We start from the raw sequence: 25,518 nt of genomic DNA, 5'->3' as shown, positions 1-25,518 counted from the left end.
ACATGATGATGATGTCATTTGCGAAAGACTGATAGATTAACTCAGATTGGATCTAGTCCAAATATGTCCCCCTCCCTTATTAGTAACACACTATATATTAGCACATTCTCTCTACATAGCAAAAATAGAAAAAGAAATGTATCTTTATGGTCAGAGATGAAAATGGATAGAATCTTCCAATTTATTTTCTTAGATTTATACTGTAGTAAAAGTAGGTGTTTGTGGCTTGTTGCATATATTTTTTTTTAATAAACAACTTAAAATTTTAAGAAAATATCGAAATAAAATTATGTATTTTAAATTTGTTTTTTTTGCGTAATGCATAAATTTAAAAAAATTATTTTCATAAAGTATAGAAATATATTATATTTCCTTACTTTAATAAATCAAAATCCTAATATAATCAATTTCAAGAGATAAAGAAATTAGATATGATTATACATAAGTATAATTTCATCTTGATTTAATCTTTTTACTTTGCTAAAATTTATTATCAGTTTTTCTTTAATGTTTTCTTATTTTATGGTTTTAATTGTAATTAAAATGAGGATATTTACATTTTGAAAATAAATCATTTAATATTAACTATTGCAATTAAAACCGTAAATAAAATTTAATCAATTACAGAAACATATTTCTATAAAATTTAAAATATAAAATAGAATAATGAATGGAGATGCCAAGTTAGGGAGAGAGTGAACCTTTATATATATAATTTAAAAATAAATCATTTATATATATATATATAAATCTATTTCCATAAAATAAAATTTCATTCAGTTTTAATTAAAACGAGGAGATTTACATTTGAGAAATAAATCATTTGTTATTAATTGTTGCAATTAAACCCATAAATCTGACACATATACATATTTATGTAAATTTTTCTAATATATATATATATATATATATATATATATATATATATATATATATGATACTAAATTGAGATGTCAAATTTTCCAGTAGGAAGAGAGATAATGAATTGCGTCGAATAAAAGCTACTTGTGTGATAAAATCATATATTTTTGCTAGTCAAATTTGTTTCCTTTAAATATATAATGTGTCAAAGCTATGTAAGAAAATACTTCTTCTTTGACTAGAAACGTAAGCTAAGGAAATAGAGAACCGAAAGATTACGTTCTTATTCATCTTTGACCGTAAACGTTTCCTATTTACCTATGTTTGTTTGATGTATATATATATATTAAAAAATGTGATCAGAGATGAGTAAAAAGAAAAGAAAAAGAAAAATGGCTATCACCAAAAAGAATTTAATCGCATTTGTTCTCACCATTCTGGTTGTTATATCTTCTATTCATTGTCGTACAACATCGGATATTGTTTCTGGTACTTAACTATTTTATTATGTTTTTTTTACTACGTACATTATATTATCAATCTATATGAATAATATATATTGATCTAATATTGAATCAAATATATAGGTTTTGGGATAAAAGAATCCGATCACGTATGCTTCAATGTAACTCCATGTTTGCCTGAGCAGGGAGGGGATAAAGGATGCAATGCATTTTGCTCGAGAATGAAGTTTAAAATAGGTCATTGTCTTCATTCCGGAAAGGATACCGGAATATGTTGTTGTTATTCTACATAAATAAAATAATAATAAATAAAAATATATATGTTTTTCCTGATGACTGAAATAATCTAATAGTTAATACATGTTGGTAATATGTTTTTTTTTTACCAATATCGATCGTTAGATAATATTCAAGCGGTTTTAGTTTTACAATTCAAATACACTAGTCATTTCACTATTAATTATGTTCAATGTTTTACCATCGAAGTACATGCGCGATCGAGAATTTAAAATATAAAAGTGGATGCTACAAAACTAAAGAAAGTCGTATCGTATCCCTATACCACATAACTTGGTGGAGGAATTAGTCAGAAATACTAAACTTCGTAAAGACCAGGATTTGCAAGATCAGAACTTCACCAAAAAATCATCAATTTGTTTTTTTCTTTTTTGGCGAGTCTTGGCTAGTGCATGAGTAGTTGCTGATCCATTACATGAGAAACAATTCTCTTTAATTCTTTCTGTTCACTAGAATGGTAAAGGAAATTAATTTGTAGATTCTATCCATTTTCATCTTTGACCATAGAATACACCTTTTTCTATATATTATGTGTGTTTGTGTACGTTATAGTATTTGACAAACCAAATATTGGTGGTATAATGCCATTGCCTCGTATAAGTCGCAATACAGTTGATATATCAATATCGCCAAAATAACCCGGGATATATATGAGAAAATGGCAAAGCGATGATTTTAAACTTTGTATGTGAACGTGTAAGAAAAGGGGACACATAGTCACATATATTAGTGGAAAGTGACCAATCCCTAACACCTCTTCCCCCATATCTATTTATTATTATTATTCCACTAATGACTATGTATGTGTTGGACAATATCTAGTTGATTACTAATTAAATTTAAAACCAATCTGTTGCCAAATAGAAAATATTGAAGAGAAAATCTATGTGGACAAATGAATAGAGAACCCTGTAGTTGGGTTTATGATTTAATTGCGGATTGTGTATATTAACGCACGGTTACCACCGGTATAGAGATGTGTACGTGAACGAGAGTAGCATCGTGAATGATTGATTAAATAACATTAAATGTGGAAAACAAATAGAGGGAAGTTGAGTTAGGGCTGAGGTTCATCAAAGCGTCACTGATCTCGTGAGAGTGAGACTTTTGGACGGATACGCCTTATGTGACCCCACGGTGCTTTGCTTTTGGCCGGAGAGCCTTTTTTTTAATTATTACTGAAAAAAAAGAAGAAAAAAACAGAAAAGATGCAACCACCCATCCCCTCAATTCTCTCTAATTAATTATTCTCTACTAGTACTATTCTTTTGTCTAATAAGTTTGCAAAAAAATTACTTTTGTTTTCCCTTTTCAATAAGATTTTTTTTTTTTTTTTGAGAATTTGTTTCCTTTTTTTTAGTAACCCAGCTAGATGGATCGAAATTCTAATCTCCCAAAACTTGTAAAATTTGGATTTTCAAAGCTTACAATGATCAAATACTCCTTCCGTTTCAAAATATAAGATGTTTTAGAGAAGTTTTTTATTTTATAATATATGATATTTGCAAGTTTTTATATAACTTTTAAATTAGTTTAGTATTTTATATTATACAGTATTGTTTTTAATTGGTTGAACTTGTTAAAAGTAAAGACTTTTTAATCTGCGTGTTTTAGCTAAAACATCCTATATTTTGAAATGGAAAAAGTGTAAGATAAACATGTAGATGGTAGGATTTAGATCCTAACTTCGACCTATATATATATAACAAGTATTTAACCACTTTAACTTAATCATTAGACTCTATGACAGATGAGTTACAAATTAAAATGGTAAAGATTTCTTTTATATTATTCTGAACCATAGCTACAATCAAATGTTTTTTTTCAATCTCAAACACTTTTTTTTTGTTTACGAAAGAAAACTTCCAACTTATGCATGTTACTGGAAGTGTGGAAATAATCCTTCTCATTTCCTCTACTTTGTTTTCTATTAAGTAGCATACCGGAGTCAAAATTTACATACAGTCATTTAGTTTATTAGATGTTGTGTCGTTCATAACAATTTTCTATTTTGCATAATATATGTAATGTTTTTAACACGTATTTGTAATTTTTGAAAATTAAAAATACGTTTCCTTAATCTTAAACGCTTCGTTTTTATGTCTAGAATTATGAAATCTATACACTATAATATTATGATCTGCTTGTTTTAAGGAAATTCGATTTCTTAGTACTACTATGTCCTCTTTTAGAAATCGTTAGGCGCTAGTCGGGCGGTCGGGATGGACCTAGCGCCTAGCGAGAAAATCGGAGATTAAACAGGAATTAAAATAAATTGGAATAAATATATGTATAATTCTGTTTATGTTAAAAAAAAAATATAAAACTATAGTACTGTTTTTAAAATTATGATTTTTATTAAAAGTTTATACATTAGTTATTGTAAAACATCATAAACTCTTAATTAAAATGTCGAAATAACAAAAATATATATGTCTGATTTATATTTAGTTCAAAAAATAATCGGTATACACAAAATTAAGCGGAAAGTAATCGGATTAGACAAATTATAATCAAATTAGACAGATATAATCGGATAATTAATACTAGGCAGGGATTAGTCATTAATCGAAGCGGTGAGAATGAATCTAGCGATTTTGCGAGGCGTAATCGATACTAGGTGGAAATTTTTAAACGAGCGCTACTACTATGTATCGTTTTAGAAAAAATATTGAAAATGGTCCGCGCGATTCGTGATTTGTTAGGAGTAGACTAGTCGACGTAGTGGACAACTACTGTATAAATAAATAAGAAAAGCTTAACATAGATATACACACGCTAAACTAAATTAAAATAATATACTTACGTGCTGCTAATTCAAAACTACATATTCGTTTTATTTTTTAACGGACAACAACAAGCTACTCCATTAATCTAATCCTTATATTTCTAGAAAATGGGATTGGATATTTAGTGTAATTGTGTCTTGTGCATTAAAAATTTACTGTCAAATGCACTAAGGTTATTTCACTATATATTCGTTATATATATAATATACTAGATTTTAACCCGCGGTACACCGAGTGTATATAATTTTTATTATTATTTATATTTATATTATATTTGTTTGTTAAATATTGGATGTTTTGTAAATAGAAGAATAACTAAATTTTTCGGTTGTTTGTAAGGTTAAATATTTATATTAATTTTTTATATCTACAATACACTTGATGACCATTTGTTTGTTATATTTAGTTTGTTTTGTTTAGTATTTGAAATTTGTTTTTGATTTTTAATTATTATAAAAAAATAAGAGATCTAAATACATAATAAGTAATTTATACGCTGTGATTAAATCATATTTTTCCTAATGATTTAATTATTTTACACAATCTTAATTAAATCAACTTGATTTTATATGTCAAATATTCTAATATTAGCAGTGTTGACAAATAATAAAATGAGAATTTAACCCGTATTAACACAAATTTAACGATATTCTATATAATTATAACATGTCCTTTTTATAACCATCTACTATATAACTATATTATATAGTATTTAAAACATTTTAATTTTATTTATTCGTAATATTTAAAATTTTTATTAAGTTTATATATAATATTTAAATAAATATGAATCTTACGTTTGAGAATCAAAACTCACATGTTTTGAAAAACAAAATGAGAATAAAATTGTTGTTTTATTGGTTTGCAAAGGATTCAAAGATAAAATATCTTCAAACACATAATAGGATGTGTAGTTAAATATATTATAGTTTTTGTTTCTATATTGATTGCTGTATTTTTTTAGTTTGAATAGATTATAAAATATTTAGAAAAAAAAATCTGAAGTCACGTTATCTTTTAAAATTTTTAGAAATTAATTTTATAAATAAATTTTTAAATAAATACAAATAAAAGGATATAATTTAAAATGTACTTAAAAAATGTATGTATAGATAATAGATTTGTACCAGTGGCGAAGGGAGAGAAGGATCATGTGTGTCATATGACACCCATGAATTTTTTTTTTTTTCATATTAGCTTTTGTTAAAATAAATAATTTACCCTTGTTGAAGAAACATATTAATTTATTGACACCCTTCTCAAATTTTATCGACACCCATGACTCAGTTTTCTCGCTCCGCCACTGATTTGTACTATTGTATTTATCACGTTACGTGTAGTGATGGTGAGACGACAGTGTTTGGTGTTTGGACGGGATAGATGTCAAATACTCAAAACGTGCGACCCTATATACACACACACACACCAGTCCCTCATTAATTTCCCCATCCTGCATCGATATCTTCCCCTCTAGTTTAACAATTTATAAATTGAGCACTTTCAGTTTTGTTTTAAAATTAATGTTATTCACTTTTTGAAGCTCCCTAACTTGTACTTCCTCGCTATTAAACAAAACCAAAGAATCCAGCTCATTCCAATCTACCTGCTCCTAGCTAAGTAGAGCTATCTAAACAAACTTTCTTCATACGGTGGTGGTGGTGATCTAACTTAAAAAGTTCAGGATTTACTTTTTATAAAAATCTGTGTAATTTAAGTTAGACATAGTATTAATATTCAATAGTCAATGCAAGTGGATTTGTAATTTGTATATTATCCTCAGTCCTCACGTTTACATTTTTCTTTTACAAATGTGCACAAGCACAACCAATCATACACACTAAATTCACCCGTATTGAAAAAGTTAAAAACAGAATATTTCTTCAGCAATATATTGGAGTTACCAACCCAAAAAAAAAAAAAATGTTCAAGAATAATATTAGAGTCTTTTTCTTATACAGTAGTCATATCGTCTCGCGTGTGTAGTAACTTAAATCGCGATAAACCGAGCCTATGATGAGTATACCGGCGAGAAGAGAGACGTAGCATCTTTCTTTCTTTACACGAGTTGAACATTTCTCTCCCTATCACGTGACGACTAAACCGCATCTCAAGAGCAATTGGACTCTCTCTAAAAAAATGTCATATCCGTAATTATCAGTCAAAGTCGAGGGTAAACGACTCAATAAAAGATTTTAATAAATTAATATTAAAAAAAAGGCTTTGTCGTGCCACGAGGGATCAACAGACAAGTCTGACACATTGAATGAAACTCTCGCCGTTAGATCTCCGTCCTCCGCGCCATCTCACGAAATCGACGGTTTCTAAGATACGTGTCACAACAAACCGCGATGTAGAGGATCGTTACTCCGTGGAGTACAGCTGGCAACTAATATAGCCGATCTAGACGTATCGATAAGCTATTCTGCTTATCACTAGTGCTTATCGGAGTTAGCTTTTTCTAGAGTGATAGACCAGTCTGGTTATCAGCATCCAATTATCTGTCACCTTCTCTTATTAAAATCTCCATTTCTGCAAGTTTTAATGTCCGTATATATATATCCCCCCAAGAGAGAGAAAAAGGATTTTCTCTAGATAGAGAGAGAGAAGAAGAAAGAAAGCTTTCATTTTTATTTCTTCCAAGTTTGCTTTTTTTTTTTTTCTAGAAAAGAAAAAAAAAAAAAAAAGAGTCAAAAAAATCAATCCATCATCTGTATTCTCTGGTCGTCGTCGTCTTCTTCTTCTTCATAGATCTCTCTTTCTTCTTTCATGGTAAGTAAAGCTTCACGCTTGTTTTCTTTCTCACATACCTTTTGCCTCTGTTCTGTTCTGTAAATGGAATCTAGCTGTTTCGAGTTTTTATTTTTTTAATCCTTTTCGCCCTATCTTTTTTTTTTTTTTTTTTTTGCTTCTCCCCTTTCTGATAATTATTTTGCTTTTGTTTTTTTCTTTTTCATGTAGTGAAAAAAGATTCTCTTTTTTTTTTTTTTTTTTTTTTTTAAAGCTATTTAATTGCATCTTCCAATTCCAGGAAGACCTAAAATTTCCTGGTTTTTTTTTCCGTTATCTGCAGAGAGAGAGATGCCAAGTTTGTGGATAATTGTTGGTGTTGTTCATGTTGTTGTTTTATCTAATTACCATAATATTGAAATCCAGATTTAAGCTCATTTCCGGCCATTATTTTTAATTTTGCAGATCTGGTGATCGTTTAGGTGTGTGTTGTGTGCATCTGAGTTGGAAAAAAGTCTTTTAGGAAGTGAGATATATAAAACATGTCTTCTCTTAGTAGAGAGCTCGTCTTCTTGATCTTACAGTTTCTTGATGAAGAGAAGTTTAAAGAGACTGTTCACAAGTAAGTCTTATTCTTCCTACTCTCTAGATTTCACTCCTTTCGATCTATTCCAGGACTTTTTTGGTTACCAAATGAACTGCTTCTTGTGTTGGTTGGTTAATAAATGCATTTGCTTTTTCTCATGTTTGTAGGCTTGAACAAGAATCTGGTTTTTTCTTCAATATGAAGTATTTTGAGGATGAGGTTCACAATGGAAACTGGGATGAGGTTGAGAAGTATCTCTCTGGTTTCACAAAAGTTGATGATAACAGATACTCTATGAAGATATTCTTTGAGATAAGAAAGCAGAAGTATCTCGAGGCTTTGGATAAGTAAGTGATGATGATGGTTTGTGATTTGTTTTTTTCTTTCAGCGAAATAACAACAAAAGAGTTTTGATTTGTGTGATTCACCCTGGTGACTTTTTGTTTTGCTAGGCATGATCGTCCCAAGGCTGTGGACATACTAGTGAAGGATTTAAAAGTGTTTTCAACTTTTAATGAGGAGCTTTTCAAGGAAATTACGCAGCTCTTGACGTTAGAGAACTTCCGGTAAAGTCTAAAGCTTTTTTATTATTATTCACACCCGTGGTTCAAAAGAACGATGATGCAGATGATTAAGTGTTTTGAGCTTGATGAACTTTTAGGGAGAATGAACAGTTGTCCAAGTATGGGGACACCAAGTCTGCAAGAGCTATCATGTTGGTGGAACTCAAGAAGCTGATTGAGGCGAACCCGTTGTTCCGTGATAAATTGCAGTTTCCTACTCTTAGAAACTCAAGGCTGAGGACTTTGATCAACCAGAGGTTAATAATTGCTTTATCTCTTAATCATTTTGTCTCATTCACTTCAATTTGTTTGGCATATTATTAACTCATTCCATCTTTTGTTACTGCATAACTTGCAGCTTGAATTGGCAACATCAGCTTTGTAAAAATCCAAGGCCAAATCCAGATATAAAGACACTTTTTGTGGATCACTCTTGTGGCCCTCCAAATGGCGCACGGGCTCCATCCCCTGTGAACAATCCACTGCTTGGTGGAATACCAAAAGCTGGAGGATTTCCTCCTTTAGGCGCACACGGGGTAATTTAATATCTGTCATTTTATATTTTATTGTTTAATGAGGCCAAGTGTTTGATTGTCCCTTTTGTCTCCAGCCATTTCAACCAACGGCCTCACCCGTTCCAACGCCTCTTGCTGGTTGGATGTCTAGTCCATCCTCTGTCCCACATCCAGCTGTCTCCGCAGGAGCCATTGCCCTTGGTGGTCCATCGATCTCAGGTACTATTTGCTTATCAAATGCGTGTTACTTCAGACAAACTTTGTGTGATCTCTGCAATGTGCTTACAATGGAACTCCTTTCTTATTTTGGTATAGCGGCATTGAAGCACCCGAGAACTCCTCCAACTAATGCCGCTTTAGACTACCCATCAGCGGATTCTGAACATGTCTCAAAAAGAACAAGGCCAATGGGAATCACTGATGAGGTGAATCTAGGTGTGAACATGTTACCGATGTCATTTCCAGGGCAGGGTCATGGTCATACTTCAGCAGCTTTCAAAGCACCTGATGACTTGCCTAAAACAGTTGCACGAACTTTGTCTCAGGGCTCATCTCCCATGAGCATGGACTTTCATCCAATCAAACAGACTCTGCTTCTAGGTTTGTTTCTTGCTCTGTGTATGTGTATTTCATGTAATTACTTATAATCATCAACGACCTTCTAACTTGATTGCGTTGTTGTACCAGTTGGTACAAATGTAGGAGATATTGGGCTGTGGGAAGTTGGTTCTCGGGAAAGATTAGTACAGAAGACCTTCAAAGTTTGGGACTTGAGTAAATGTTCAATGCCCTTACAGGTGCCTATGCATAGCAACAACAAAACATCAGTACTGGTTTATGTTATTGAATCTGCAATGACTAAGTATTTGTGTCTTCAGGCTGCTCTGGTGAAAGAACCTGTCGTTTCTGTCAACCGTGTGATATGGAGCCCTGACGGTTCCTTGTTTGGTAAAGAACTCACCTTTAAATTGAAATCTCCTCATGATTGCAACTTTATAAGTCAGCCCAACGTTCTCAATTGCAGGAGTTGCTTACTCTAGACATATTGTACAACTATACTCTTATCACGGAGGCGAAGACATGAGGCAACACCTTGAGGTCTCAGAACATTCACAAGCTCTCTCTCCTTTAACAATCTTTTTCCCTTGGGGATTCTCTTGTAATATCGTGATTATTTCAGATTGATGCTCATGTTGGTGGTGTGAATGATATTTCCTTCTCGACTCCAAACAAGCAACTATGTGTGATAACCTGTGGTGATGACAAAACCATAAAGGTCTGGGACGCTGCAACAGGTGTCAAAAGGCATACCTTTGAAGGCCATGAAGCTCCTGTTTACTCTGTCTGTCCTCACTACAAGGAAAACATTCAGGTAAGCTTAGCTATCCATTGATCTCCTTGCCTTCCTGTACATGCTTTAGTTTTCTGATTTGTTGTTTCTTCTTGTCTTCTAGTTCATATTTTCGACAGCTCTCGATGGGAAAATTAAGGCATGGTTGTATGACAACATGGGTTCTCGCGTTGACTATGATGCACCTGGTCGCTGGTGTACTACGATGGCTTATAGTGCCGATGGAACTAGACTATTCTCTTGTGGGACGAGTAAAGATGGAGAGTCTTTCATTGTTGAGTGGAATGAAAGCGAAGGAGCTGTTAAAAGAACTTACCAAGGATTCCACAAGCGTTCTCTCGGTGTTGTGCAGTTTGATACAACTAAAAACCGTTATCTAGCTGCTGGTGATGATTATTCCATTAAGTTCTGGGATATGGACACTGTACAGCTTTTAACTGCCATTGATGGTGATGGAGGCCTCCAGGTACGCGGATAGAAAAACCCTAATTTGATTAGTTTTTAGATACTTTTTTGGATTTTCTTCTTTAATTGTGCTTCTAAACGTTAAACTAGGCAAGCCCGCGTATCCGCTTTAACAAGGAAGGCTCTCTCCTGGCCGTGTCTGCAAACGAGAATGTGATCAAGGTTATGGCAAACTCAGATGGTCTAAGGCTATTGCACACTTTTGAGAACATTTCATCTGAATCCTCCAAGGTACTTTAAATCTAAGATAAGCTTTAAGTAACTTACCCTCCATTGAAAGATTTTATCAACACTCAATTTCTACATTTGCAGCCTGCGATAAACAGCATCGCAGCGGCAGCGGCAGCTGCAGCAACGAGTGCTGGACTCGCAGATCGATCAGCCAATGTAGTTTCCATCCAAGGAATGGTAAGAAATATAATTTTGTTGTTCTTTCCCTAACCTTTCTCTTCTTATCTTTCCATCATTCACCATCACTTGCTTTTTATAGAATGGTGATTCGCGGAATATGGTGGATGTGAAGCCAGTGATTACAGAAGAATCAAATGATAAGTCTAAGATATGGAAGCTTACTGAAGTCAGCGAGCCTTCTCAATGCAGGTCACTGAGACTCCCTGAGAATCTGAGAGTCGCCAAGGTATACATATCTACATTTTGTGAGCCATGTATAGGCTACATATAAACTGATGTTTTTTTTCTAACAATAAAACCGATGACTCTTTGCAGATATCAAGATTGATTTTCACGAATTCGGGAAACGCTATCTTGGCTTTGGCATCAAACGCTATTCATCTTCTATGGAAATGGCAGCGGAATGACCGCAACGCAACTGGAAAGGTGACATTGACTCTCTCTCTTTCTTGGACAAATAATGATTAGTGTCACTGACCTCTACATCTTTATTTTCCGTGTAGGCGACAGCTTCTTTACCGCCTCAGCAATGGCAACCAGCAAGTGGGATCCTAATGACTAACGACGTTGCTGAAACCAATCCCGAGGAAGCTGTACCTTGTTTTGCTTTATCCAAGAATGACTCATATGTAATGTCAGCCTCCGGAGGAAAGATCTCCTTATTTAACATGATGACGTTTAAGGTAATGGGGACACACACATATGCTTACGATTTGATTATTTGTGTATGCATTTTGATTGACTGTTCTTGGCTAATAATTTGCAGACAATGGCTACTTTCATGCCACCACCGCCTGCTGCAACTTTTCTTGCTTTCCATCCTCAAGACAACAATATCATCGCTATTGGAATGGATGATAGTACGATTCAGATTTATAACGTCCGTGTTGATGAGGTAATGATTAAAAATTCTTAAATGAAGAATGTGGAATAGAAGAAGCAGTTTTTTGTTTGTTCATATGATGGTCAACATGTTCCTTGTTTGCTTGCGCAGGTGAAGAGCAAGCTTAAAGGTCATTCAAAGAGAATAACTGGTCTTGCCTTCTCCAACGTATTAAACGTGCTGGTTTCTTCTGGAGCAGATGCTCAGGTTCCCGCCTTTAACCATCTTGTTTTGTTTTTTGGGAGTCAAATGAATACAAGATCAATGGTCTTTAAACGTTTTTGTTTTTGTTGCAGCTATGTGTTTGGAACACAGATGGATGGGAGAAGCAGAGAAGCAAGGTTCTTCCTCTTCCGCAGGGAAGACCAAGCACTGCACTGTCAGATACTCGTGTTCAGTTCCATCAAGATCAAGCTCACTTCCTCGTTGTGCACGAGACACAGCTCGCCATTTACGAAACTACCAAGCTCGAATGCATGAAACAGGTATTTTAGTTATACAGTCCTCTCTCTCTCTCTCTTTCTCCCTAAGATCTACATTTTTTGTTTTTGTTTTTTGAAAAGATGATTAATGATTGCTTTGTTTCAGTGGGCTGCGCGAGAATCATTAGCTCCGATCACTCATGCCACTTTCTCATGCGATAGCCAATTGGTCTACGCGAGTTTTATGGATGCAACAGTTTGTGTATTTAGCTCTGCAAACCTAAGATTGCGTTGTCGGGTCAACCCTTCTGCGTATCTACCAGCTAGTCTCAGGTAAACAGAGGAGAAGAATCTTGAAATTTTCAACAGCAATCATTCCTTCAAAAGCAATCTTTTAAGTTTCGGAAAGAAGTTTCAGCTCATAAATCTCTTCTTTTATTCATTTGTGCAGCAATTCCAACGTACATCCACTAGTGATTGCAGCACATCCGCAAGAACCAAACATGTTTGCGGTTGGTCTCTCAGACGGAGGAGTTCACATATTTGACCCGCTTGAGTCCGAAGGTAAATGGGGAGTCGCTCCACCAGCTGAGAACGGATCAGCTAGCGGCGCAGTGACTGCATCTTCCGCTGGAGCCCCTGCCTCTGATCAGCCACAGAGATAATCTGATCTGAATGGAGAGTCACCTGCCTCCCTGATTTCTTCTTTTTTTAAAGACTTTTTCGTTTTCTTTTTATATTTTTGGTAGAAAGGTTTATGACCCAGAGATTCTAACATGTTTAGATGTAACATATTTTCACAGTAATTCAGCAGTAGTAAAGTTGGATGAACAAAGTAACTGCTGTTGTTTCTCTCTCTCTTTCCGTTTCCGAGTTTTTTTACTTTTTTACCTTTAGATTTTCTTGTGCCAGAAAGGATTCTCATTTATATAATACATATGATATATCGAATTTACATATAAATATTTACAATCAGTGATCTGTTTCTTCTGACAGTGACATTTGTTTGTTCACTCACTTCAGTAGAAACACAAACCAAACAGATCCCAGAAGCCGATCACATTAGAAGAGCCATCAAAGGTCCAAACATAGCTTGGAAAGAAGCTTTATTTACAGTTTCTTCAGCAAATAATCCCGAAGAAGAGCATAGCTTTAGACGATATATATAAGAGCGGTGGCTTTTTTCTGAGACCACAAGAGATCGATCCTATTTACAGAGTTCGTGACTTTGTCCTTTTGACAAATAATTTTATTCAGGACGGAAGTTGACTAGGTGTGGCAGATCAGTCGCCTGAAGCTTCCTGATGTCGTTAGCAGAGAGTTTGCAGGACTCCAAGGTCAGAGATCTCAGGTTCTTCAATGGCTTCAGGTGTCGTAGTCCTGAGGTTGATACTCGAGAGTTTGAAACGTTTAGAGAGACCAAACCAGTCAATCCTGCGGGTCCATGAGATCATGGTTCAGATTACAGGAGCAAATGATTTGTCTGACCAAGTCAAGACTTGTATGACTGTATCCTTACCAGAAATAAACTCCAGTGTTTTGTCTGTGAGATTGGAGTTTTGTGATAGATTGAGGAGAGTGAGGGATGAAAGATCTTTTATGTTCTTGACACCAGCATCTGTTAATCCACCACCACATATTTCAAGTGACTGAAGTTTCTTCAGGTCTGTATCAAAAGAAAACCATGAAAAGGTAGACGAGGCAAATCTCAAACGATGGAATAGATGATACACATTAGACTTACTTCGTAGGTGATTTGTTCCAGAATCTGTGATACGAGCACCAAAGAGATCGAGGTGAGTCAACCCTGTCAAACCTAGAACAAAAACAGACGGGTTGGAATTGGATTTTACTTAGGACAACCTGTAACAACATCATACAAAGGCAAATATAACTTGTTGACAGTCACATTTTATGGACGCATTGGAACGACTTACTTGTGAGTGCGGAAAGACCAGCATCAGTAACATGACGAGCATCCAGATTCAGTGTACGAAGAGATGTCAAACCAGATAATTTCCTTAAACCGCTATCGGTTACAACAGTGAATGACAAGTTTATGCTCTCTAGGTTGGACAGGCCTATATATAGTAATATAAATGCAATGAGCATAAGGCCAAAGATAACAAACGATACAAAATGGAAAGGACAGAGGAAGGAAAAAATGTTGTACCAGAGAGATGGCGAAGCCCATTGCTTCCTACTTCGGTATCGGACAACTCCAGAGATTTCAACCCAAGCATACCTAATACCACATGACTATATATGAATACCGGAAAGTCCGTGATAAGAGCAGAAACGGAAGTAGCAATAACCTGATAAATGTATCAGTCCTTCATCACCAATTCTGCATGAATCCAAGTTTAAGCTCTCCAACTTTATCAACCCTGAGAAGGTAATTCATTTTGATTAGAAATCTAGCAGACAGCACGAAATGGTAGAGAGATGAAATCAAGAAAATAGTGGAAATGGAACATAGTAAGAAAGTGAGATAAACCTTTCAGGTGGATCAAGCATGAATTTGTAATGTTGTTCATGCCCAAGTTTAATATCTTCAAATTAGTTAAGTCTACAAAGATGCATGAAACAAGTTATCCCAGACTGAAGAGTTTTTCGCTAAGAAAACAAACGTTTTTCAACTGCGAGGAAGTCAGGTAACACTCACCTGAAAACTTTTCACACCCGCTGTCTGAAAAATTACATCTATTGAGGTTCAAAAACATCAATTCTTTAAGAGCTACATAAACAAAAGAAAATGGACTCCTATAAGTTCAAATGGCAAAACTCCAAAATATATCAGCATACAAGAAAGCTTAGATACAACAATAAGGATGGCTATACAAACCTGTGAGTGTATTCAAGCATGCAGCAGTAACATGACGGCACCCCTCCAAGTTCAATAAATTAAGCTTTTTTAGCCCTGAAGCAAGCAAGTGGGAGAAATGAATCGAGCTAAGTCTACACCAAGAAGATGTGAGACAAATGGTAAAAAACTGGAGTATAATAATCAAAACTCCTACCTTCAAGGTAGCTAATACCAAAATCAGTAATCTTACTGCAGCAAATCTGTAGGCTCCTCAGATTTGAAAGTTCTGAAGCAAAAAGGAATAAGCACATCTCTACAGGGAAAAGTTAAGAAAATATGTGAGATTGACGCATGTTTTTGCTACCTGAGAGAGGCTCTATGTCTGAATCCGTTATGCAGTTGCACCACTTTATGTTCAAGGACTCTAGTTTGGTTAAACCTGGAAAAGAAATTGCTTAATCAGACGGAAAAATAGGATGCAGGATTGATATTAGCATTTTCCAAGTCAAATGCCACCCAATACCCATATCTGTGTAGGCTGCAGATTGTAGAAAATCATAACTTACATGGCTTTGGGTGGATTCATCAGTGTGCACATATCATATAGAACTCTCAATAACAGAGTATGTCAGAAAACTGGCAATTATCACACCAAAACACGAAGCTATGTACCTCGCAGGTGAATGAGCCCACCGTGAATCCCGGGACACTTCTCAAGATCTAATTTCTTCATGTTAACAAGGTTGGAAAAGGCACGCATGCCTTGTGCAGTGATTGCAGCATTTCTTCTGAAGCTCAGGCTTGTCAAATTTGAGAGGCCTGAAATAGTTTGTGATATAGTTATCATTCGCGTTAAATAAAATCCACCAAGTAAATGAAAGTAAGTGCGTCAGGTCTAACTGTAATGTAGCAGCTACGCTTAGGAAACATCCACATAAAAAATACAGTTTGGTACGCATAAAAAAATATTGAAATGTCTGAAAAAAGAGCAAAGTTTACCGCTGAGATGCGCAAGCCCATGGTTTGATATCTGATCACAGAAATTAAAGTTTAAGGATTCGAGGTTGTTGCAAGCTTTTAAAGAAACCAGGGCAGAGTCTGTGATATCAGACCCAGAAAAATCAACAGAAAGCAAAGATGTACTCTGCGAGGAGATGACATCCATCCAGTCATCATTAACTCCAGGGTATTCTCCCAAGTAAAGATCCTGCTTTCACAAAAATTGTGAGTCAGTCAATGATATGTTTATATACAAATAAACAAGAATGGGAACAAGAGAAACACCAAGGAAATTTACCTGGATTGCACAGTCCCGAAATGCCTCGAGAGACTTTAAAGTTAAGCGCTGGGAATACACCAATTCATCAAAAATCTGCTGACTGATATCCCTCGGTAGGTCAGAGAACTTGGTGTATCTATCTATGTCCTGCAATGCAACAAAAAGAAAAGTCAAAACATTTTGGTCATGTTTATACCAAAAAAAAATAATAATCAACAGGCTGGTAAGTAAGTGAAAACAATATGTACCTCCTGTATCTTGCGGAGACAGAGGTCCATAAGAGATGGGCATCCTCCATGATTACGTTTAACATCGGAGCCAGACCTAGAGAGGGAAGTAGCTAACCATTTCGAGCTAGAACTCTTGCTATATTTGCCAGAAACACCTCTGTTTAAAATATCTTCAACTTGTTGATCTCTCTTCCTTGAGCAAGCTCCTCCCATGATGATGATGTAATCAAGAAACATCAACCTTCTTTTAGAGACTGAAACAGAGCACGATCACAATCCCTCTCAGAGTCAAAACAACTAAAAAAAACTCCTTCAAATACGATGCAGTGATTGACAACTCAAATGGAAACAACACTATGTGATGTGAAGTGAAGGGGTTTTAATTCCAAACAATAAAAACTCAGAACACCCCAAGTAGACCTAATTCGATCATATAATCAATATACAAGTAAAGCAAGCTTAGCTTAAATATTAGAAAGAGAGTTAAAAAAAAAAAAAACAGAATAAAGCAAAGTGTTCACCAGGAAAGAGTAGTTGATCGAATAAGCCGATACGTACCTTATCATCATCATGGCCGATCGATCGCAGATTATTTGTTCTGAGGAATTTTTTAAGTTGAGGGGTTTAACAGTGATTGATCTCTCTTTGATCAAACCTTTCTCTTTGGTGTTTTTGTTGAATTTGACGAGACGGTGAGGAAGAAGAAAGAGAGAGAGAGAAGTATAGAAATGTGCAAAGTGGCCGTGAACCGAGCCAGATTCTAAACCTACTATCGAGTGACACGTGTAAGATGAATCACCCTTTGGTTGCGGTACGGAGTTTAGGTTCGGAACAATCTCAATGCGTTTTTTTTAGATAAGATGGAAGAATAAACAAGGTCATGGGTCCCCCACTTAACAGTGGACCCCGATTTTGAGATTTTTTTTCAGGCTACTCATTCTGTTTAATTTTGTATTGATTGTTATTCTTATTTCACAATTAAAAAAACAATAAAAGAATGACCAAAGAAAAATCACTTAAACTGTATAAAATAAATCAACCTGCATTACGCAAATTACAAAAGATCCAAAAAAAATAATAATAATTGAACAGGCGCTTTGGATCAGTATAATACAAGACAATAAACAAAATCTGATGATGGTTATCTCGTTTTAGTAACAGTTTTAATCAACTTATCTTCCATTGATATCATCAAATACAGTTGCCTTTAAAAAACTAAAAACTAAATTCTCAAAACTGATATAAGAAATTATCGCCGTAGAATGATTTTGATTTGGTACAAACTGACAATAGGGTTTTCAGGTTTTGGCGAAAATACAAAAAGTACTTATTTTTAAGGATTAAGGATTATGCTCTTCTTCAAGTTTTGCATCTAATTTTGATCCACGCAAGGAACTTTTCTGATTAATATGTTTTGTAACAACAAAAAAATGACTTCAGTTCAGTAATGTTCTAACTTCTACGAACCATTTTATTTTGTTTCGAAATAATGAAATAAAGTGTGTTATTATTAGAAGTTTTAGGACACAATGACAAAACTAAGTACGAATCCGGGTCAATCTGGACCGTTGGATCAAACAGGTAAAAAAAAAACAATGTAAAAAAAAAAAAGCGCGTAAATTCAGAAGTCTCACAAAACAAGTGTCTCTCTATTATACGGAGTATATCTCTGCCGAACCTCTTCACTGACACTAGATAGACCTTAAACCCTAAATAACCAGTAATGGCGACGCTGTTGAGACTCGACATAGCCACCACTCCACTTGCTTTCACCGTTCCCCGAGCCAATACCTCGTTCAAATATCGGTTCGCTTCTTCTGCTAGTCGCAGGATAGCCACAGTTTCCCTCAGAACCAACCCTTCGCCGTTCTATCCCGCCAAGCTTTACTCTAACACCCGTCGGGGATTCCACTCCGCCGTTGCCTCTGATTCCTCCCTCGCGCTTTTGGATACCGAAGATTCCTTCGATCTTGCCACTGATGATAATTTACCCGACAATCGAATTCCGGCAACGATTATCACCGGCTTCCTCGGTTCTGGTAAGGTGAGGCTTCAGCTTGTCGTTTCATTCCAAATCCATGGCTCATACTCTGCAAAGCTTTTCAATTTTTAGTGAGCAAACGCTGATTTTTTGCGTGGGGTTGGTTTTGTCTTTCTGAGTATACAGACGACATTGCTAAACCATATATTGACGGGAGATCACGGGAAGCGCATAGCTGTGATTGAGAATGAGGTCTTGTGTTAAATCTCTGTATCTGAGAAGTTGGATACAGTTTTTTTTTTAAAACAATTTATGATTTCTGATTCGTGGCTGAAATGTGAATTCTCAGTTTGGTGAAGTTGACATTGATGGATCGCTTGTGGCAGCTAAAACTGCTGGAGCAGAGGATATAATGATGCTTAACAATGGCTGTCTCTGTTGTACTGTTAGGGGTGATCTTGTGAGGATGATTTCTGAATTGGTTCAGGAGAAGAAAGGAAAATTCGACCATATAGTTATTGAGACTACAGGTCAGTTGAATTAAGCTCTGGAACAACATAAACCCTTTAGAAACCACTAGTGATGCATGTATTATGTTCTTGTCAGGATTGGCGAATCCAGCCCCAATTATCCAAACTTTTTACGCCGAGGATGATATTTTCAATGATGTCAAACTGGATGGAGTTGTCACTCTGGTTGATGCTAAACATGCTCGTTTGCATTTAGATGAAGTTAAACCCGAAGGCTATGTCAATGAGGCCGTTTAACAAATTGCTTACGCTGATCGTATCATAGTTAACAAGGTATTATTGTCAAGTTCTGTTTCGATCAAATTTTCGCTAATAGTATCACCATGAAAAACTGTATTTGAAATGTGTGGTGGTCTGGTGGATGCTTGTAGTGTAAACACTTCTACGGTTTGCTATGTATATTTCTACCTTGACATATCATACAAGGTGAAAAATGTTTGTCCTTTGTCGCAGACTGATCTTGTTGGTGAGCCAGAACTAGCTTCATTGATGCAGCGGATAAAGGTCGGTTCTGCTTCTTCTGATTATTGTTTTCTCCTTGAACATCTATTTATTCTCTTTGCTTTGCGTTAACATTTATGCTATGGTCATTTTCATTTTCAGGCCATAAACAGCATGGCTCACATGAAGCAGACAAAATATGGGAAGGTTGACTTGGATTATGTTCTTGGAATTGGAGGGTTTGATCTAGAAAGGTCCGGTTTACTAATCTCTTATTACAAGTCATTCTAAAAATTTCTGTCCGAGGTGTATAGTAGCTCTATGCATTTGTTACGGTTTATTGTGGTTTAACTCTGGTTTATTGCTGGTGGCTTACTGTTTTGTCTGTCCAGAATCGAGAGCTCTGTGAATGAAGAAGTGAAGGAAAATCACGAGGGACATGATGATCATCACCATGACCATGACCATGGTCATGACTGCCATGATCACCACAATGAGCATGATCATGAACACGGTATGTTATAGGATTACCAAAGAATGGTCTTATTATTTAATACTGATCGCCTACATGCACTGATTAGTTTGCTTCTGAAACCGCAGAGCATCACCATTCTCATGATCACACCCATGACCCTGGTGTTGCTTCAGTCAGTTTAGTTTGCGAAGGAGACTTAGACCTTGAGAAGGTATAACCCAATATGGCTCAAGTTGTGTAACATGTGATGCATTAAACCGTAGCACCAGAAGTCATACTATAAATTTTAAATGATTATTGAGATGCGTGATTGATTACCTGCATCATCTATAACCTTAGTTCTGACATTGGATCAGGCTAACATGTGGCTTGGGGCGCTATTGTACCAACGTAGTGAGGATATCTACAGAATGAAAGGTATCCTCTCTGTCCAAGACATGGACGAAAGATTCGTGTTTCAGGTGACCATCTTTTTATCATTATTTTGATCATCATTTCAACTGAATCTTAAACTATTGAAGTCTTTTAATGTAGAATTCTATCTGACGTTTGTGGGGTTTTAATGGTTGGGACAGGGAGTTCATGAAATATTCGAAGGATCACCAGACCGGCTATGGAGAAAAGATGAAACAAGAACCAACAAGATCGTTTTTATTGGCAAGAATTTGAACCGAGAAGAGTTGGAGATGGGTTTCAGAGGTTGCTTGATTTGATTATAGGAGCAAATATTTTAAAACATTGCAGTTTGTATCCGTTGATCAATGGAGACTTTTGAACAAGAAATACCGTCCAAAGTTTAACACTAATTACAAAAGGGTGAGTCAAGAATAGACCATACATAACACCAAAAGAGCTCAACAATACTGTTCAAAAAACACCCAACAGCGACCTGGCAAGATTCCTACTACTACCGACCAAATAAATTCCTCCATTTATCCTTCAAATCCACCTCACTCCTATCAGCTAAAACAACAGGGTTTGAATTCTTGACATCTTTCCATGATTTTCCAAACTCTTTCACTCCTTCCCTCAGAGCTGCCACTTCTTCAGGAGTCCAGAATTTCATTGGCCTTCTGGGACGCGGTCTTTCCAATCTTACTTTCTTCAACGGTGATACATTCAGAGGTTCCGGGGTTGGTAGATGAGGCCGGACTCTTCTAGACGATGATGTTCCCTCACTATCTTCTGCTTCAGTCCTATTTGCCTCATCATGCTGAGGAGTGACATCATTTGACTGCTCCATTGCATCGTCAGGTTCTTGCCCTTGCCTAGTGGAAGCGTCAATGAGTCTTTGAATCTCCAGCAAAAAATCCTTAAGCTCTCGAGCAATTTTAATGCCCCCCTTATTAAGACTTGGCTCATGTTCCTGTTCTTGTTCATTCACCTTATCAGCCCCATCATGTTTCTCCAAACCTCCCACTTCTTCAACATCATTAGCATTCTCTCTATTGCTTCCAATTCTGCCTTCCCTCCTCACCCCAACATTGAGTTCCTCATTGACTTTATCAATGGTCTCACCTGCTCTACCAAAACCATTACCTCTTTTCCGGGAAACATATGGTGAATCCTTACGCTTAAGCAACCTCTTTCGAGCTTCTGATTCAAGAGAGGAACACCCAAGTAGTGCCCACTGCTCTTTAACAAGCTGAGTGAGATGAGAAATGGCATTATACCTGATGTTACTCTCACGAATCTTCCTGTAAATCTCAGGTTTCTCAAACGCCTCGTTTAGATCACTCTCCCATTTCAACAACTCGTGACTCACCAAATCGCTCTCCCTCTCCTTCAACATCCCAATCCGCTTCTTCCAAATCCTCTCAAAAGCATCGCCAAAGAAGCCATCTGAAACATTCACTGGCCACATAAACCTAAGCGTGCATTCCACAGCCGTCCAGCAGTACGCAGATTTAAAAGACCCCATGATTACGGAACGTTCCTGCAACAGAAGCTTCTCCAAAATCTCGAGGAGATCAGGCATTCCTTCGTCGACTGTACCTCGAATCAAGGAATTGGAGATGTCCCGCAAAACGGCAGTTATCTTGAGCTTTACACAGTCGTCGGAATCTACCGGTTTCAGAGCTGATAACAGAGGAGAAGCGTAAACCCTAGGATTTTGTTGGCGCCGGAGGAAAAATTCGGCTACCCACTTCTCCATCACTTCCGTTTTTGAAACGCAAAAACAGCGATCAAAGTTTCATCATTTGTTCAGTTTTCGTCGTCGGTGATAAGGTTTAGGGTTGCAATTTTGGGAATACAAAAAGCTCCGACCAACGATGGTGCCACTGATAAATTATATCTCAAAATTCAAATTTGTGTTTGTTTTTCTTTTCCTTATTAGGACTAGTAAATAGTACGACATATTCAAGCGGCCCATTATGCTATTGGCCCATGAGGAAACGTTATTGTCCTGATTCGAATCGGGTGGGTGACCCGACATTTGGGTAGGCATGGATTAAGGTCTTTTGAGCAACACAATGTTCAGAAATTTTCAACAGATACATTAGTTTAAAAATTACTAGCCAAAAAGACACTGATATGAACACACCAAAACCGTATTTTTTTTTATATTTTTAACTCTTTGAGGATTTCCAAAAGGTCACAACTTTTATTACTCCGAATCTAATACAATCCAATCAAACCCTACAAATATGTGATTTAAGATGATGATGATGATGATGATGAAATATCTTTGATGGGAACAACACCACCATCGTTGAGCAATTTCTGCTCTGTTTTCTTAGGGGATTGAAGCTCCCCACCAAACATTTGTTTCCTGTATTGCTGATGCAATCTCCCAAACAGCTCCTTCTTGACGGATTCAAACGCCATATCTAATCTCTCCAACTGTTCAAGAGCATTCGGGTTATACATAAACAAACCGTAGAACAGCTCAAAGCTGTCACTCGATGTGTTCTCCACCAAATCCAGCAGCGTCTCATACCCTTTAGTGTTGATCGGCGAAGACTCAACTCCGTATTTCTCCAAAACCCTACCCATAGTATGCGTCACGAACTGTGATCCAGCTGCGTAATAGTCATGCTTCTCACAGCTCATCTCAACCATCTTACAACCTTCATTCTCAAATACTCTTAGAAACTTGTCACACCTCTCGTGCCTAGAAGCTTCGTCTCCGATTCTCACCTTATCATATACAAAAGGCAGGTTAGACCATGAATGCTTACCACTCTCGGGTCCAAACATTGGGTGAGTACAGAGGATGTCGAACTCCTTGGGAAGGTATTTGAGGAAGAGTGCTCTCGGGAACTCTTTGACGGAGAGCACATCGACGAAGAGCGTGCTACGACGGAGACGTTGGAAAGGGAAAGATCTCAGGACTGACTCTGTGGAGAGGATTGAGGTACAGAGGAGTACAACGTCGGGGTGTTGTTCGCAGAGGTCGTGAGGGTTGTTGAAGAAACGAGCTCCTATTGAGGAAGCAGCTTCGGAGTAATCGGAGCGAGAGTGAGTGATTAGGTCGTGACCGTGTCGAACTAGGGTTTTCGAGAGGAACTGGCCGAAATTGCCGAAACCCAAGACGGCGATTTTGAGAGCAGAGGATTTACGGTACTCGGATTTGAGTTGGGTTTCGTAATCGAAGATCTGTGCGGCGTCGATGGCTCGGATTCGTAGGGATCTCGGCGGAGAAATGAGGAATGCTGGTGAATTGCGGCGGAGATTAGGTGGAGAAAACAGGGGTTTTGCCGGAGAGAATTGGAGTAACATTGTGGTAGTTGTGAATTTGAGAGTTGGTTAACGATTAAAGCACCAAACTTTTGGAGCTGAGAGTGTCTGTGAGAGTTACAAGAGGAAGCGAGAGGAGGAAGAAGATGATAGAAGAGCCTCCAAATTAATAAAAGGATCAGAAATGTCGTGACCAAAACGTGGTGGTGAATCTGGTGATGCTAATCAAAATAGACCACAATTACAAGGACCATTAAGGAAATTTTAAAAACTTAGGTCAACTTCACTCTACTTTCGTAGTAATTTTATATAAAACCCCTAAGGAACATTATAATTAGAAAAAACCTCTCAAATTATCTTTCTTTGCTCATTTCTCCCACGTGACGTGAGGATGAAATCTTAAACCTCTTAAGCTCAGAGTCTTGTTTTTAACTCTTCTTCTTCCACAAACGAAAATGACAGGTTCGATCTCGACCTCTTGGCTCTTGTTGTCTCCTTGGAATTCTAAATCGCTTTCTAGCTCAGACTCGTCGTACTCTTTCATAGCCACCTTGAAACCATTTCGTTATTCTCCGTTTCAATCACTGAGCCCCAATCGGATTTCGTCGGGATCTCCGTCTCCCTCACTTCGAATTCGATCTGGAATCCGGGAGTTACGAGAACGGATCGACAGTGTGAAGAGTACCCAGAAGATAACGGAAGCGATGAGACTCGTGGCGGCTGCTAGAGTTCGTCGAGCTCAAGATGCAGTCATAAAGTCTAGACCTTTCACCGAGACTCTAGTCGAGGTTCTCTACTCTATCAACCGGTATGCTCAATTAGAAGACATTGATTTCCCTCTGAGTGTTGTTAGACCCGTCAAGAGAGTTGCTTTGCTTGTTGTCACTGGTGATAAAGGGTTGTGTGGTGGTTTCAACAACGCTGTCATCAAGAAAGCTAATTTGAGAGTTCAAGAGTTGAAGCAAAGAGGTATAGACTGTGTTGTGATTAGCGTTGGCAAGAAAGGGAATGCGTATTTTAGTCGGAGAGATGAAATCGAAGTGGATAAATGTATTGAAGGAGGAGGCGTTTTCCCAACGACTAAAGAAGCTCAAGTTATTGCAGATGATGTGTTTTCGCTGTTTGTGAGTGAAGAGGTTGATAAAGTTGAGCTAGTTTACACAAAGTTCGTGTCTTTGATAAAATCTGATCCTGTGATCCACACTCTGTTGCCTTTGTCTATGAAAGGAGAGTCTTGTGATGTGAAAGGAGATTGTGTTGATGCTATGGAGGATGAGATGTTTAGGCTAACGAGCAAAGATGGGAAGTTAGCTGTGGAAAGGACAAAGCTTGAAGTTGAGAAGCCTGAGATGTCACCGTTGATGCAGTTCGAGCAAGACCCTGTTCAGATTCTTGATGCAATGATGCCTTTGTATCTAAACAGTCAGATTCTAAGAGCACTGCAAGAGTCTTTAGCGAGTGAGCTCGCGTCCAGGATGAATGCTATGAGTAATGCTACTGACAATGCCGTTGAATTGAAGAAGAATCTAACCATGGCTTATAATCGAGCAAGACAGGCTAAGATCACTGGGGAGTTGCTGGAGATTGTGGCTGGAGCCGAGGCTCTTCGAGAATCTTAGTTACAAACTACAGCTTCCTTTTTTTTTTTTTTGGACAATGAGAAACTACAGCTTTCCTATGTGTAACCCAACCATTTGTTGGTTGTGTAATAAATATCATGAAAGAATGAACAGGTCATGAGAAATTGAGAAACGTTTCCCT

General features: G+C 36.8%; 5 protein-coding genes and 2 pseudogenes across 10 annotated transcripts; 4 read left to right on the top strand and 3 right to left on the bottom strand.

Moving 5' to 3' along the window:
- Positions 1-958: 958 nt before the first annotated feature.
- LOC109128855 (Molecular chaperone Hsp40/DnaJ family protein) lies at positions 959-1,656 on the top strand. Its single transcript, XM_019235974.2, has 2 exons — positions 959-1,350; positions 1,449-1,656. The coding sequence occupies exons 1-2, from the start codon at positions 1,227-1,229 to the stop codon at positions 1,616-1,618; spliced, it is 294 nt and encodes a 97-aa protein (XP_019091519.1). The 5' UTR covers positions 959-1,226; the 3' UTR covers positions 1,619-1,656.
- A 5,169-nt stretch (positions 1,657-6,825) lies between these two features.
- Positions 6,826-13,169, top strand: LOC104755887 (protein TOPLESS). Of its 2 annotated transcripts, none has more exons than XM_087486492.1 (23): positions 6,826-7,180; positions 7,604-7,760; positions 7,892-8,071; positions 8,177-8,290; positions 8,386-8,544; positions 8,646-8,823; positions 8,898-9,021; positions 9,118-9,402; positions 9,490-9,599; positions 9,681-9,750; positions 9,827-9,900; positions 9,983-10,174; positions 10,257-10,619; positions 10,709-10,849; positions 10,931-11,026; positions 11,109-11,255; positions 11,345-11,455; positions 11,533-11,712; positions 11,796-11,924; positions 12,024-12,119; positions 12,209-12,397; positions 12,501-12,667; positions 12,786-13,169. In XM_087486492.1, exons 2-23 carry the CDS (start codon positions 7,681-7,683, stop codon positions 12,997-12,999), a joined length of 3,399 nt encoding a protein of 1,132 aa, XP_087342618.1. In that variant the 5' UTR covers positions 6,826-7,180; positions 7,604-7,680; the 3' UTR covers positions 13,000-13,169. The 2 variants fall into 2 exon arrangements, with proteins under 2 accessions (XP_087342618.1, XP_087342619.1); XM_087486493.1 differs by lacking the exon at positions 6,826-7,180 and adding an exon at positions 7,183-7,510.
- An 89-nt stretch (positions 13,170-13,258) lies between these two features.
- LOC104740259 (uncharacterized) lies at positions 13,259-17,477 on the bottom strand. 3 transcript variants are annotated; one of them, XM_087486495.1, is made up of 17 exons: positions 17,208-17,383; positions 16,668-16,903; positions 16,438-16,566; positions 16,284-16,347; positions 16,140-16,170; positions 15,813-15,959; positions 15,505-15,579; positions 15,355-15,426; positions 15,180-15,254; positions 15,000-15,071; positions 14,832-14,903; positions 14,650-14,721; positions 14,508-14,579; positions 14,272-14,415; positions 14,079-14,150; positions 13,854-14,000; positions 13,259-13,768 (listed from the first exon to the last, which is right to left on the bottom strand). In XM_087486495.1, exons 4-17 carry the CDS (start codon positions 16,314-16,316, stop codon positions 13,584-13,586), a joined length of 1,269 nt encoding a protein of 422 aa, XP_087342621.1. In that variant the 5' UTR covers positions 16,317-16,347; positions 16,438-16,566; positions 16,668-16,903; positions 17,208-17,383; the 3' UTR covers positions 13,259-13,583. The 3 variants fall into 3 exon arrangements, with proteins under 3 accessions (XP_087342621.1, XP_010459109.1, XP_087342620.1); XM_010460807.3 differs by having other exon boundaries at positions 16,140-16,347; positions 17,208-17,477; XM_087486494.1 differs by lacking the exon at positions 16,140-16,170 and having other exon boundaries at positions 17,208-17,464.
- An 804-nt stretch (positions 17,478-18,281) lies between these two features.
- LOC104740257 (uncharacterized) lies at positions 18,282-20,859 on the top strand (annotated as a pseudogene). Its single transcript, XR_015580892.1, has 10 exons — positions 18,282-18,693; positions 18,817-18,882; positions 18,980-19,160; positions 19,237-19,433; positions 19,614-19,664; positions 19,764-19,855; positions 19,994-20,115; positions 20,202-20,287; positions 20,433-20,537; positions 20,652-20,859. The product of XR_015580892.1 is annotated as an uncharacterized LOC104740257 (transcript).
- Positions 20,805-22,231, bottom strand: LOC104740256 (uncharacterized). The gene has a single exon (XM_010460806.3). It carries the CDS (start codon positions 22,229-22,231, stop codon positions 20,984-20,986), a length of 1,248 nt encoding a protein of 415 aa, XP_010459108.3. The 3' UTR covers positions 20,805-20,983.
- A 381-nt stretch (positions 22,232-22,612) lies between these two features.
- Positions 22,613-23,799, bottom strand: LOC104740255 (arogenate dehydrogenase 2, chloroplastic). Its single transcript, XM_010460805.2, has one exon. The coding sequence runs from the start codon at positions 23,797-23,799 to the stop codon at positions 22,732-22,734; it is 1,068 nt and encodes a 355-aa protein (XP_010459107.1). The 3' UTR covers positions 22,613-22,731.
- A 413-nt stretch (positions 23,800-24,212) lies between these two features.
- LOC104740253 (ATP synthase gamma chain 2, chloroplastic pseudogene) lies at positions 24,213-25,509 on the top strand (annotated as a pseudogene). Its single transcript, XR_015580893.1, has one exon. The product of XR_015580893.1 is annotated as an ATP synthase gamma chain 2, chloroplastic pseudogene (transcript).
- Positions 25,510-25,518: the final 9 nt, after the last annotated feature.

This window comes from Camelina sativa, chromosome 14 (genome assembly GCF_030686135.1).
Source record: "Camelina sativa cultivar CO46 ecotype springtype chromosome 14, ASM3068613v1".
Classification (NCBI taxonomy): Eukaryota; Viridiplantae; Streptophyta; class Magnoliopsida; order Brassicales; family Brassicaceae; genus Camelina; species Camelina sativa.
The sequence above is the reverse complement of the archived record's forward strand: the minus strand, read 5'-3'. Positions and strand labels throughout refer to the sequence as shown.